At 35.8% G+C, this 15,176-nt stretch overlaps 1 protein-coding gene across 11 annotated transcripts in view; it reads right to left on the bottom strand.

Moving 5' to 3' along the window:
* The window catches only part of LARP1B (La ribonucleoprotein 1B), a 130,896-nt gene that overhangs the window by 110,781 nt on the left and 4,939 nt on the right, over positions 1 to 15,176 (bottom strand). For all 11 annotated transcript variants that reach the window (XR_008663349.1, XM_055317071.1, XM_055317072.1 and 8 more), the window contains exons 2-5: positions 9,835 to 9,893; positions 9,357 to 9,416; positions 7,159 to 7,333; positions 3,874 to 4,014 (exon numbers count right to left, since the gene is read on the bottom strand). Coding sequence is in view for 10 of the 11 variants with exons in the window: in XM_055317071.1 (XP_055173046.1) it covers positions 3,874 to 4,014; positions 7,159 to 7,333; positions 9,357 to 9,416; positions 9,835 to 9,893 (435 nt within the window). In the remaining variant the exon portion in view is untranslated. The remainder of the gene's footprint in view (positions 1 to 3,873; positions 4,015 to 7,158; positions 7,334 to 9,356; positions 9,417 to 9,834; positions 9,894 to 15,176) is intronic.

Raw genomic sequence — 15,176 nt, 5'->3', positions numbered from 1 at the left:
TGACCTCTACCCAAGAGATGCCAGTAGTGGGCACTCACCCCCCACCCACCAGTTGTGAAAACCAATACTATCTCCAGACAATGCCAAATGCCCCCTTAAGGGGGAGAAGGGGGGAATCACTTCCATTGAGAACTACTGCCCTAGATCCTCTTTAATGTGTATCTTAATATAGTCTTTTTCAAACACATCTGTCTCGACCCACAGGAAAGTCTTACTACTCTCTATGTTACACCCTAAAACACACAAATTTTTTTTTTGTAATTTAAACAGAATTGTTGGGGTGCCTAGATGGCTCAGTCAGTTGGGTGTCTGCCTTCAGCTCAGGTCATGATCTCTGGGTTCTGGGGAAGAGCCCCACATCTGGCTTCTTGCTCAGCAGGAACTCTGCTTCTCTCTCTGCCCCTCTGCGCCTCCCCCACTGCTTGTTCTCTCTCTCTGATAAATAAAATCTTAAAAATAAACACAATTGTCATGAAAAGCATATTTTGAGTGAAGCACTCTAGAGCCTATCAATTTCTTTAAAAACCTGATCATGACCCAGTACACCAATTGCAGTACATGGGCTGCAATCTGAAGAAATTACCCCAAAGAATCTCTTGTACATGTTTACTGGAAAACATGCAAAAGACATACACGGTACCACTTTAATATCAAAAAGCTGAAATAGGGGCACCTAGGTGGCTCAGTTGGTTGAGTGTCTGCCTTTGGTTCAGGTCCTGATCTCAAGGTCCTGGGATCAATCCCCGCGTGGGGGAGATGGGGTGGTCCCTGCTTAGCAGGGAGTCTGCTGCTCCCTCTCCCTTTGCCCCTCATCACCTTATGCTCTCTCTCATGCTCTCTCAAATAAATATTTTTAAAAAATAACAACCAGAAACAATCCAAATGTCTACCAATAACAGATTTTATCAAATAGTGAAATATACATCGGCAGGGAAAAGGACTCACAACAATACAACCAACATGCATAAATCTAAGAAAATCAAAGTGAAAAAAATTAGTGCCAAAGAATATATTGATGACATCATACTGAATGGCAGTTTCAAGTAAAAATACTCAAAAACCAAACATTCAAGCCTTTATTTCTGGGAAGAGAGGAAGTGGGATGAAATTGAAGAGGGCACACAGGGAAGTTCAAGGGTAAAGGGTAATGGTAATATGCTTTTCTAAACTTGGTGCTAAGTTCCCAGCATTGATCAAGGTTCGTTACAACCTTCATGTTTTCTTACATGCCCAATATTTACTTTAAAGATTTTATTTATTTATTCATGAGAGACACAGAGAGAGAGAGAGAGAGAGGCAGAGACATAGGCAGAGGGAGAAGCAGGCGCCATACAGGGAGCCTGATGCAGAACTCGAACCTGGGACTCCTGGATCATGCCCTGAGCTGAAGGCAGGCGCCCAACCGCTGAGCCACCCAGGCATCCCATATTCCCAATATCTAGTAAGAAAAATCGTTAACTATAAATATATATTACTTTAATATAACAAAGTAATATATTTGAAAAACAATGATACAAAGGTAAAAAATGTCAGTTTTTCTGTAGACAAGTTTCATAATTTTAAAGTCATATTTTGTGGACAACTGAACAAATATAACTAGATTTCAGATGATATTAGGGAATTACTGTTGATTTTCCTAGATGCTGCAACTTCTTAGGACATCAGTGCTGAAGTGTCATGATTATCTGCAAGTTACTTTCAAATGATTCAACACATAGATGAGTTAAATATAGCAAAATTACCAACTCTAGGTAGTGGTTAAACAAGTATTCACTGTACAATTTCTTTCAACTTTTTGTGTGTTAAGTTTTTCATAATATAACTGGAAACTTTCAGGTGGTAGTATTATGTTTGTAATCTTTTTAAGATTGTTTATTTATTTATTTGAGAGGAAGAGAGAGCACAGAAAAGAGGGAGAGAGAGCACAGAGAAGAGGAAGAAGCAGATTCCCCACTGAGCAGAGAGCCCGACGTGGGGCTTAATTCCAGGAATCTAGAATCATGACCTGAGCCAAAGGCAGACTGTAACCAACTGAGCCACCCAGACACCCCTGCAACATTTTCTTGAGCTTCTCCATTCACAGGACAACATATATACTTTGAAAATTATCAGACCTAAGATTTCAGCAGAGACCTATAAAACCAAATGCCTATCTAATTGTTGTAACATATCCTACTGTCCTCCTCTGCTTTCTGAAATGTGAGAAATCCTGTTGATATAACATATCTGGGAAACGATCTTTAATTTTAAGTAATAACATTACATGTGAACATAGTTTATACATGTATAATTTATAGCTCAGTAAAGTTGACTCTTTAATAAGAGTCACAAATAACCCATAAGAGGCTCTCATTAGCCAAATCTAGGAAAATCTAAACATTGAGCTAAAAACTCACGGTAATGGATTATAATCCACTGAAAAAAAATAAGCCATTAAGTCCACATTGATAATAAGGGAAGCCATTCCTTAGAGTGGAATGTCAACTAGTAAATATAGAAGTAATGATACAGTAAGAAAAATCAGCATTTGCAATGATTATGGTAATAACCAAATAAGACAAGAATCATCAATGGAAAAGTCATGTGGAAAAAAAAAAAAAAGAAGAAAGAAAAGTCATGTGGAAGTCTGATGAAAAACTGGGTATTTCCAAAATTTAAAGTCTCTCGCGCAAATTACACATTAATTATAAGGAACAAAAAAACATATCATAAAGAAACCTAGAGCACATCACTTTAACGAAGTGCTCAAAGTTAACTAATATCAGCAATAAGATAAACCAAGATCATGTGCATTTCCATGCACTGAGAAGAAAACCATTTAATTTCTGCAGTATTCCCACCAAAAATTCAAAACCCAAATCCAATCATGAAGAAACACCAAAAATCCCAAAGTGAGAGTTATCTACCACCTGTCTCAAAGTCTTTAGGAAGAAAAAAACAATGTCATAAAAGATGAAAACAGAAGAACTATTCCAGATTAATCGAGACTAAAGAGAACAAATGATTAAAGCAATGCATATCACATTAGATCCTGGAAAGGAGGGAGAAAAAAAAAAACTGAAAAGGACATTATGGGGAAAGTCAGCCTGTGAACAGTCATACCACATTACTGTTCTATATATACTCTAAAAGTATTTAGTGTTAAAAGGAGCACAGTGGGGACACCTGGGTGGGTCAGTCAGTTAAAGAGTCTGCCTTCGGCTCAGGTCATGATCCCAGGATCCTGGAATTGAGTCCCACATCAGGCACCCTGCTCCAAGAGGAGCCTTCTCCCTCTGCCTCTGTGTGTCTCTCATGAATAAATTTTAAAAATCTTTTTTTTGAGGTGCCTGGGTGGCTCAGTGATTGAGCATCTGCCATCAGTTCAGGGCATGATCCTGGTGCCCGGGATCAAGTCCTGCATCGGGCTCCTTAGGGGCAGCCTGTTTCTCCCTCTGCCTCTCTTTCTGTATCTCTCATAAATAAATCAAAATCTTTTATAATAAATAAATAAATAAATAAATAAATAAATAAATAAATAAATAAATATCTTTAAAAAATAAAAATCTTTTTTTTAAAAGGGCTCAATGTCTGCAACTTATTCTCAAGTAGTTTGCACTTTACACAGTTATTAAAATTGTGAACATTGGGCAGCCCAGGTGGCTCAGTGGTTTGGCACCGCCTTCAGCCCAGAGCGTGATCCTGGAGTCCCAGGATCGAGTCCCACGTCGGGCTCCCTGCATGGAGCCTGCTTCTCCCTCTGCTTCTGTCTCTGTCTCTCTGTGTCTCTTATGAATAAATAAATAAAATCTTTAAAAATAAATAAATAAAATAAAATTATGAACATTAACACTAAGTTCTTTAGTGTCCTTTTTCTCTTAGAAGGTAACTTACTTCGTGTATCATTTCTCCTATTATTATATGATGATTTATTTGCATCAGGTTGACATCTTGAGCTGTTCCGAGATCCTGGTCTTTCTTGACTGTCTGGTCTTACATCATCTAAGTGGAGTGGTACCCACTTGTGCTTATTAGCTTGAAGAAAACCAAATAAAATCATTTAATGACAATGTACAATTTTCATTAAAGCTTTGCAATTCTGAAAGGAAGCTAAATTTTAATTAAATGGAAGACATTGTCTGTCCTTAAAGGTTCTTGTAGAGAACCAAAATAACTTTCTTTTCACAGAGCTCCCTGATAAATTTGTCTGTGCAAATATTTATAAAATTCATGTGAAAAGCCAATTGATGGAATATCATTATTATTCTTTCACTTTCAAGCAAAATACTCACTCTTTTAATTCTGATTAATAAACAGTACATGCAATACACTACTACTATCACTTGACTCTTACACTTTAAAATGGGGTATATCTATGACCCAGCAATTGCACTACTGGGTTATTTACCCCAAAGATACAAATGTAGTGATCTGAAGGGGGACCTGCACCCCAATGTTTATAGCAGCAATGTCCATAATAGCCAAACTGTGGAAAGAGCCCAGATGTCCATCGACAGATGACTAGATAAAGATGTGGTATATGTATATACAATCACTACTACTTAACCATCAAAAATAATGAAATCTTCCCATTTGTAACAACATGGATGGAACTAGAGGATATTATGCTAAGTGAAATAAATCAGAGAAAGACAATTTTCATATGATCTCACTCATGTGGAATTTAAGAAATAAAACAGAGGATCATAGAGGAAGAGAGGAAAAAATAAAACAAGATGGAATCAGAGAGGCAGACAACCCATCAGAGACTCTTAATCATCGGAAACAAACTGAGGGTTGCTGGAGGGGCAGGTCATGAGGGGACAGAGTAACTAGGTGATGGACATTAAGGAGGAGGGCACATGATGTAATGAGCACTGGGTGTTAATATAAGACTAATGAATCACTGACCTCTACCTCTGAAACTAATATGTTAATTAACTGAATTTAAATAAAATTCAAAAAAAGAAAAAAGAATGGGGTATATCTGGTAGGACATTGCACTGTACACACTGAAAAAGGTTGGCTGATGATTCAAAACACTTTGGGTTTTTTTTTTTAAGATTTTATTTATTTATTCATGAGAGACACAGAGAGAGAGGCAGAGACACAGGCTGAGGGAAAAGCAGGCTCCATGCGGGGAGCCCAATGTAGGACTTGATCCCTGGACTCCAGGATCAACGCCCTGAGCGTGAAGGCAGGCGCTCAACCACTGAGTCACTCAGGCATCCCATGTTTCAAAATGTTTAGTTTTCTACTCAATATATATTTATGACTAAAACAAGAAGACTCATGTGCAAAGGAAAAACTACCAAGGTAATTAAGGAAAAGGGAATTATCAGTATGCAACCACAGTACTGATTTCCTATAAATCCTACAAACTATGGTCGGACAAGAAAGAGAACATGAAAGAATCTGTGAGATTCTCTAGTACAAACAAGTCCTTCTTTTAAAGATAAAAAGAGGGATTCCTGGGTGGCTCAGTGGCTTAGCACCGCCTTTGACCCAGGGTGTGATCCTGGAGTCCTGAGATCGAGTTCCACATTGGGCTCCCTGCATGGAGCCTGCTTCTCCCTCTGCCTATGTCTCTGCCACTCTCTCTCTGTCTCTCATGAATAAATAAAATCTTAAAAAAAAAAAGATAAAAAGATGTGTGCTCTAAGGAGAGTCAATTCATGACTCTTAAATTTATATATAAAAACCTGGATTTGGGGATGCCTGGCTGTCTCAATCAGTAGAACAGCAACTCTTGATCTTGGGGTTGTGAGTTCAAGACCCATATTGAGTGTAGAGATTACTTAAAAATAAAATTAAAAAATAAAACCAATCTTTCCTTCAGAGGTGCCTGGGTGACTCAGTAGTTGAGCATCTGCCTCTGCTCAGGGCGTGATCCTGAAGTCCTGGGATTCAGTCCTGCATCAGGCCTCCCGCAGGGAGCCTGCTTCTCCTTCTGCCTATGTCACTTGTTTCTGTGTCTTATAAAGAACATCTTTTAATTAAGTAATTAATTAATTAAAAACTTGGGGGCAGCCCTGGTGGCTCAGCGGTTTAGCGCTGCCTTCAGTCCAGGGCGTGATCCTGGAGACCCGGGATCAAGTCCCACGTCGGGCTCCTTTCATGGAGCCTGCTTCTCCCTCTGCCTGTGTCTCTGCCTCTCTCTCTCTTGCTGTGTCTCTCATGAATAAATAAATTAAAAAAAAAAAAACTTGTATTTTATTGTTGGCTGATCAGTTTTAACTGAAAGCAATTAGAGGGACACCTGGGTGGCTCAGTGGTTGGGCAGTTGCCTTCGGCTCAGGTCATGATCCCAGAGTCCCGGGATCGAGGGCTCTCTGCATGGAGCCTGCTTCTCCCCCTGCCTGTGTCTCTGCCTCTGTCTCTGCCTCTCTCTCTCTCTCTCTCTCTCTCTGTCTCTCATGAATAAATAGATAAAAATCTTAAAAATAAAAAGAATATATCTAAAAAAATTTTTTTTAAAGAACATAGCTATGCCCATCTCTCTACATGCAACTTCATTCTATACTTACATAGAATCCAAGTCAAATGCAAAAAAGGAAAGCCTAATAGTTCAAGAATGTTACAAAAGCAAATCAGTTACCATTGCAGATGGTATCCTGGAGAAATCTAATAAAATACCCATTGGTGACTAATAGGAACCAACTGATTAATTCTTCATTACTACAACTTTCTTCAAAAAATTAAAGTCAAAATGAAGATAAATTAATTGCCATTTGCAACAATAGGCATTAGGCTAAGTGAAATCGTCAGAAAAATAAATACAGTATAATCTTAATTACATGTGTAATCTAAAAGGGCAGAGTTCACAGAAACCGAAAACAGACTGGTGGTTGCCAGGGGTGGGAGAAATGACAAAGGTGGTCAAGAGGTACAACCTTCCAGTTATAAGACAAATAAGTTCTGGAGATGTAAATAATATACAGCATGATGACTATGTATTTGAAAGTTGCTAAGAGACGAGATCTTAAAAGTACTCATTATAAGAAAAAAAATTATGACTGGAAGATGATAGATATTAACTAAAATTGTGAAAATCATTTCACAATTTATACATATATCAAACCATTGTGTTTGTGTATCTTAAACTATACAATGACACGTACCAATTATTTCTCAATAAAACTGCTGGGGAAAAAAAAGCAAAGTTTTAGAGGAACTAACCTCTCTTTCGTTGATTACTTGACTGAGCCTCATCCTCACTGGCATTTTCACCAGGACCATCTAATTTTGTTTCCCGGCTTTCTTTGCTCTCACTGTTAATTCTCTTTTCAACCTTGTCTTCTCTTTCTTTTCTATTTTGTGGTTTCTTATTTCCTTGGCTGATGACACTCTGACACTGCAAAAAGTTTTTCTGAATGAAGTAATATCCATGAACATTTTCACTAACATATCCAAAAATTTGTGCTTAGTCAACCTTTTCTAAATACTGCAAAACAAATAACAACTTTTACCAAAAACTACTTTTCAAAAGATACTGTTAAAAGTCAAGCTACAGATTGGGAGAAAATATCTGCTAAGTATTTGATGAAGTACTTGGATCCAAAATACATAATGCTGTGTCAAAATGCAGTAATAAGAAAACAACCCCATTTTTTAAAAAATGGGCTACAACTCAACAGACACTTCAACAAATGATATATCGATAGCAAATGTAAATGGAAAGGTACTTGGCATCATTCATTAGTCAGAGAAATGCAAATTAAAACTACAGTGTGATAGCACCACACATCTGATAGAATTAGATTAAAAAACTAATTACACTGAATATTAGTGAAGTTGAGACACAACTGGAATTCTCATACACTGTTGGTGGGAATGAAGTTTAGTAGTTTCTGAAAAAGCTAAACAAATAGCTACTACACAATCCAGTCATTCTGTTCCTAGGTATTTACCCAAGAAAAATGACAGAATATATCCATGCAAAATTTTGTACACAAATGTTTATACAGCAGCTTCATTTTTAACAGCCAAAAACGAATACAAATATCCATTCATAGATGAACAAACAGCATTTCATTCATAAAATGAGATAATACTCAGCAGTCAAGAAGGAATGAATTTCTGATACATATTAATGACATATATAAATCTCAAAGTATTCAAACTAAGTGAAAGCCAGGGGGAAAATTCATATTATAGGACTCCACTTACATAAAATTTTAAGAAATGAAAATTAATTATAAGTAACACAAAGCATATCAGTGGTTGCCTGGGTTGATGGGTGGAACATGACAGGGAGAATTATAATAAAGGAGTGTGAAGAAGCTTTTGAGGTAATGGTTAGGTCCATTATCGTGATTTTGGTGATGGTTTCACAGGTATACATAGGTCAAAACTTATCAAATTGTATACTTCATGTGCAGTTTATTATATTTTATTTATACACTAATTAAAGCTGTTTAAATATATTATCTACAACTACAAAGCAATACTGCACAAATTAAAAATAGGAAAGTGCTGGGGATCCCTGGGTGGCGCAGCGGTTTGGTGCCTGCCTTTGGCCCAGGGCGCGATCCTGGGGACCCGGGATCGAGTCCTACATCGGGCTCCCAGTGCATGGAGCCTGCTTCTCCCTCTGACCTATGTCTCTGCCTCTCTCTCTCTCTCTGTGACTATCATAAAAAAAAAAAAATAGGAAAGTGTAGTATCAAATGAAAAAATGTAACCAGATAACTATATATGGTAACCCTCCTCTTAAAAGCCCCTGATAGAGTATGTCAGAACCATCTTTTAGGTTCTTTCATAGTTTAAAAGTCCATTCATTGAACACTTGATTTGATATATACACACATAACATATATGTATATAATTAGCACTTCAATACATATTAAAAAGATTATATCAAAAAACATAGCAAATTCTGAAACAAAACAGGCTTCAAATTAGATTCATATTAAAAATTAATCTCTTTTGGGGTACCTGGGTGGCTCAGTTCACTGAGTACCCAACTCTTGATTTCAGCTCAGGTCATGATCTCATGGTAGTAGAATCAAGCATGCTTTAGGCTCTGAACTCAGCAAGGAATCTGCTGGAGAGTCTCTCTGTCCCTCCTCAACCTCCGTGTATCTCTCAAATAAATAAATCTTAAAAAAAATTAATCTCTTTAATTGTAAGCATTACATTAAGATAACAGCATGGCAATCACCCTTCCAAATGTAAGAACACTTCCTGAGAATACAATCAGATGAAGACAATGTGATAAATAAAATCAAGTATCTGAAAAATGGGTTCATAATAAGAAAAGTTCTCAGCACTTCTTTATTAATGTAATTCTCTAAATCTGAAGTAAAATAAATTCTGCATATTGAAATGAGAATATTTTCCCTTTATTAAGAAAAAAGCCTTAAAGCAATACTCACTCCAGTGTTCACTAATTCACTTGGTGTTGGCCAATTCGCCATATCGCTGAAATCACTAGCCTAAGAAGTAATAAATAAGTGTTACATCTGCAAATTAGAAATCTTATGTAGAAAGAATATTTTCTAAAAGTGAAAGCAATTTTAAAAATTACCTACATACAATCATATGCAGGCATTTGCCAAATTAATTCAAAAGCTTCTCCAAATAACAGAACACTGAAATAACAATGCTTGGGTCTTATGATCCAACTTCAAGCACTATTTAATGAAGCTGACTACAGTGATTTACATAGGATAACGAAAAAAATTAATAAACACAGAATTTGACAAAGGCTACAACTCTCTAGTATATCGTATATCAACTTTAACCTAACATCAGTGATACAACTAAAAGAAAAGTACACAGTAATCTAAAAGTTTCTAACATATCAATTTTCAAAATCAATACAGCTAAGAAGTATTTCATGTAAAAACGTACCTTGTTGGATTTCTTTGTCTTGAGTTTTCCTGCTTTTATAATTTTAGGGGAACTGAGCTCTAAAAACAATAACAACAACAACAACAAAAAACATGCAGAATTGGTCTTACAACCACTTAATTCAACATATTAACTATTATATCAATTTCAGTAAGCCAGTGTTGTCATCATTTCCAACAAAACTCAAAGTTCTGAGAGAAATTTTTAACAAGAAATCAACTATAATTCAAACATAGATTCAAATTGGTCTTCAGTGTTCAAATCAAAAGTAAGAAATATCAGTTTAAACTAAACTGACCAATCCTTTCTCTCACAGAATACAACAGGAAAAAATCAGAAATGTAACATGTTTCAATACAGTAAAGTTAGGAACTCACTTCCCAAAGGGACACATTTTGCTATACAATTCATATATTGACATTCATCAAGGACGATCCAGACAATAAATCAGAAGACTTCAAACAAGGATAACATGTTTGACAATCATAATAGGTTGTATATAGGTAAAGTCATAAAAAATAAAAGTTTGTACAAAACTATCATAGTATTACCACTTGTCCCCATCTTATTTAAGACAGTAGTTGACAACAGAGACTGACTCTCTAAATCAAAACTTTACATTGTCTTTTAGTTTTTGGTTCATTACTTAGCAACTAGATGGTATATCACCTACTGAACATGATCTAAAGTATATATTGAAAAGCAAAATAAACTTGGGATCTGTATCTACAGAAAAACATAATAATCCAGCAAAAATGAACCCATAAAATCATGGCAATGACCAATTCATAGAATGAAGCAATCTTTGAGTTAAAACTCAAAAGCGGGGCAGCCCCGGTGGCACAGCGGCTTAGCGCCACCTGCAGCCTGGGGTCTGAGAGACCCAGGATTGATTCCCATGTCGGGCTCCCTGCATGGAACCTGCTTCTCTATGAAGCCTCTTTCTATGAATAAATAAATAAAATCTCAAAAAAAAAATCAAAAGCAGATTTTTAAAAAGAATACTTATCAAAGGAAGAAGGATGGAAGATTAAGATGTTACCAGGGATGGACATACAAGGATCTGGATTATTACAGTAATTCTATTCCTAAACCAGGATAACAAGTACCCAAATATTTCTTTCATTTTTCATTATACTTTAAGTACACCTATATATGTGTAAGTGTATGCATATGTGTAAATGTGCATAAGAATAAACATTTCATTAAGAAAAATTAAATAAAGAATATGGGTAAATAGGGCATAAAATGGGGACAGGAAAAAATCTAATTTAATAGAGAACAGTATTTGCCTGAACATTATCTAGAATTTGAATGAATTATGTTCTACATATACTATTTACCTTTTATGAAAATCATACAATATAGGAGATTTATGGGACTTTCCCTTCAACAAAGTGGAAAACATGTCCCAAAATACTGCTAAGTCAAGTAAATTAAGTATCTGGTAGTTATAAAATAAGCCTTATACAAAATATTTGATGTAATGTTAAGTAATAAGGGAGAGGGCACACAAGCAGATTTTATTTAGCTTTATTACAAATCAATTAGACATTAACAATCACAAAATTAAGGTTAGAAACTAAAGATAAAAAATTATTCTGACCACATAAAAATCAACTTTTTAACTTTGTTACTAAATGACACAATTAAGTTACTAACAAAATTTTTAAAGATACTTGAACATGATAGAAAATTAACCTATAGATTTAAAAACCAATATGGTTCCATACTCTACTCAGCATTGATTATAACATCCAGCTAAAAGATAATAAATAAGTTGGGAAAGAATATTTATTTCTTTGCACATTTAGAAATTTTAAAATGAGATTTTGATTTCTACAAATTATTTTGGACTCAAAATCTTTAAGTTTTCTTTAAATTTTAATCTCTCAATTTATGTCCTGTAAAAAATCACTAAGTTGTACACCCTGAAACTAACATAGCATTAGTATGTCAACTATACTCAAAATACCATAATTTTAAAAAATACAAATGGGGCCACCTGGGTGGTCCAGTGGTTGAGCATCTGCCTTTGGCTCAGGTCATAACCTGGGGTTCTGGGATCCAGTTCCGCATCAGGCTCCCTTTGGGGAGGCTGCTTCTCCTCCTGCCTATATCTCTGCCTCTCTGTGTCTCTCATGAATGAATATTTTTTAAAGTATTTTATTTATTCATGAGAGACAGAGAGAGAGAGGCAGAGACACTGGCAGAGGGAGAAGCAGGCTCCACACATGGAGCCCAATGTGGGACTTGATCTCTGGACTCCAGGATCATGCCCTGGGCCAAAGGCAGATGCTTAACTGCTGAGCCACCCAGGCGTCCCTAAATAAAATATTTAAAAGAAAAAAATACAAATGGCCAAACATAAAATGGCATTCAATTGCACTAGTAAAGAAATGTAAACTAAAACAAAATACTTTTTACCTATTATATTGACAAAAGAGAATGCTAAGTATTGGCCAGTCTACAAAGAAATGGACATTTCTCAGGGCAACTTGGATGGCTCAGTGGGTTAAGTGTCTTCCTTTGGCTCAGGTCTTGATTCCAGTATCCTGGAAAATCTAGCCCAGTGGGGAGCCTTCTCCTTCTGCCCCTCCCCCTGCTTGTGCTTGCTCTAACTCTGTCAAATAAAATCTTAAAAAAAAAAAAAAAAGGAGGAAATGGACATTTCTCTCATGCTGTCATTAAAAGTGTAAAATAGCATACTCTTCCCAGGATAATCTGTCATTTAAAATACATATAACTTTTAATAATGCAATTCTATTTCTGGGAAATTACCTGGGAAGCAAGACAAAGTACAAAGATGTCTGTATAAAATGAAAGAAGCCCATCAGTTTTTAAAAAATAGTTTACAAAGATAGGACAAGCCTAAGAATGGTAAAACAAGCCTAAGAATGGTAATTTTAACTAAGAGTTTCCCATGTTTTAACTAAAATGGAGGAAATTACCCTGGATATTTATAGAGAAAACCTAAGACTGAAAACGCAAGCCAGTCTAAAAATTAAAAAGTTAAAATTAAAATATATTATGCATACATTGTTTTCCAAACAGGTAAAACCTAAGAAATAAATTTAAACTGCTAATGGCTTCAAACCTAAGTATACATGAACAGTACATGATCTTCATATTTCTATTTTTCAAATAGCACTAGTGAGACACTAGACTAGTGCAACTTTTTGAGTAATATTCCAGTATCTTTAAATCGTTATTCTTTAACTCTGTGAATCTATAAGCTATAATCTGTAAACCTCAACTGATATGGAAAACTATCCATTTTAAGGTCTTAGACACAGAAAACAATAACTGCAACAGTATTATCTAGTCAGGTAGATGCAACATCCTCAATTGTTAACAGTGATTTATTGTGCACAATTAGGATCAAAATCCCTCGTTATTCAAACTGTGATATGTCAATCAGGATCACTGACATCATCTATGAACTTACTAAAAATACAGAATATCAAGTCCTACAGAATCAGATCTGCATTTGAACAAGACCCAAAGTGGAGGGACGCCTGGGTGGCTCAGCGGTTGAGCATCTGCCTTGGCTTAGGCCATGATTCCGGAGTCCCAGCCCGGCATCCCAGCCCAGGATCGAGTTCCACCTCTCAGCCTCTTTCTGCCTCTCTCCCTGGGTCTCTCATGAATAAATAAAATCATAAAAAAAAAAAAAAACAAAGTGGATTCCTAAACGCATTAAAATTTGAGAGTCACTAGTATAATCTCTTCTCTTTAAAGACTGACTCTATGTCTAACACCATAAGTTGTCTGTTACAGCATGATGACATTTGGTTATAATTTTTTTAAAGCCAGATTTTTTTTTATCAAATTAATAAAGTCCACAAATTGAGTACCATTTAAATGAAAGCCATTGCTGTGGACAATATACAAACAACAAGACAGCTTTTGCCTCAAAGAACATTACAAACTGGAAGAAGAGATAAAAAATGAGAATATGTAATCCCAGTACAAGACACTTAAGGATAATTTCTGTGAGAGATATGGAATATTAAGGGAGAGCAGCTTAGAGAGGCCAAGAAGACTACATAAAGGAGTCAGCATTTGAATTTGTTTTTCAAGGATAAACAGAATTAAAACAAAGGGAATGATGATGAGCAAAACCTTAACAGGCAAGAAAACATAAGGCATTTAATCCAAAACAAAGAGTACACAGAAGGGTACATAAACAAAAAGAAACAAAAAGCTAGAAAACTAGGGTAAGACGGGACACATTACAGGTTCCCTCCCAATTTAAGTACTCTCTTAAACCAATGTGTAGGATATTTAAGTAGCTGGGGGGGGGGGGGGCGTGCAAAGACACAGGGACAATTTTACTTACTTTAATTTTCATGGCTATAATCTTTAGCAAAGTTTTAATTAAGCAAATGTACTGATAATTACCAATATTTCACATAATTTTATATTTAAGGGAGAAATACAGTAAAATGCCATTTTGCTACAGTGAGTGCTTTTTAAAAAAACTACTTATTACTCTACAAGTGAGATAATCAACTTGTACAGTCACTTTAGAGAGCAAAGTCAAGTAATACCCTATAACCTAACAATTCCAATTTTCATCATCTATCCTAGAGAAAGTCCGACATATCCACAAGAGGTATGTAATTTTTAAAGTAGGTTCCATGCTTAGTGAGGGGCTTGAACTCACTACCTCAAGATCTACCACCTGAGCCAGTCAGGGATCCCCAAACTCAGTTATTGTAAAGAGAAAAAAACAATAGGGTCAATCAACTTTCAATCAACTTTAAATGAAAAAATGGAGGATATTAAGTTCTAAACACATTTGCAATACACTATGCTTGAAAGTAACTATATAGAAAGGTCTGAAATATATATTCAGTAAACAAGTAGCACCACTTATCTCTTATCTTTTTTTAAGATTTTATTTATTTATTCATGAGAGACACAGAGAGAGGCAGAGACATAGGCAGAGAGAGAAGCAGGCTCCATTCATGGAGCCCGACGTGGGACTCATCCCAGGACTCCAGGACCATGCCCTGCGCCAGAGGCAGGCACTCAACTGCTGAGCCACCCAGGGTTCCCTGATTATCACTTTTCTTGAAGATATCTATAGTTCTGTTTTTACAAGGAGAATGTATTTATGTATCATTTACATAACTTATTTAAAATGTTTTTAGGGTAATAATAAAGCTTATTTGTGGTTTCTGGGAAGCAGACTTTAAGAAAAAGTTGAAAAAAAAAAGACAAGAGCTGATGGGGTCAGAGAAAATCAAGGATGAAAAACATGGGAAAAAATCAGTATATAGAATGTCTTCACAGAGTAAAAATGCTGAAATTATATTAGACAGCTGAATTTTGAT

The sequence above is a fragment of the Nyctereutes procyonoides genome, unplaced genomic scaffold (assembly GCF_905146905.1).
Source record: "Nyctereutes procyonoides isolate TBG_1078 unplaced genomic scaffold, NYPRO_anot_genome, whole genome shotgun sequence".
Classification (NCBI taxonomy): domain Eukaryota; kingdom Metazoa; phylum Chordata; class Mammalia; order Carnivora; family Canidae; genus Nyctereutes; species Nyctereutes procyonoides.
This window is presented reverse-complemented; position numbering and strand designations above follow the sequence as displayed.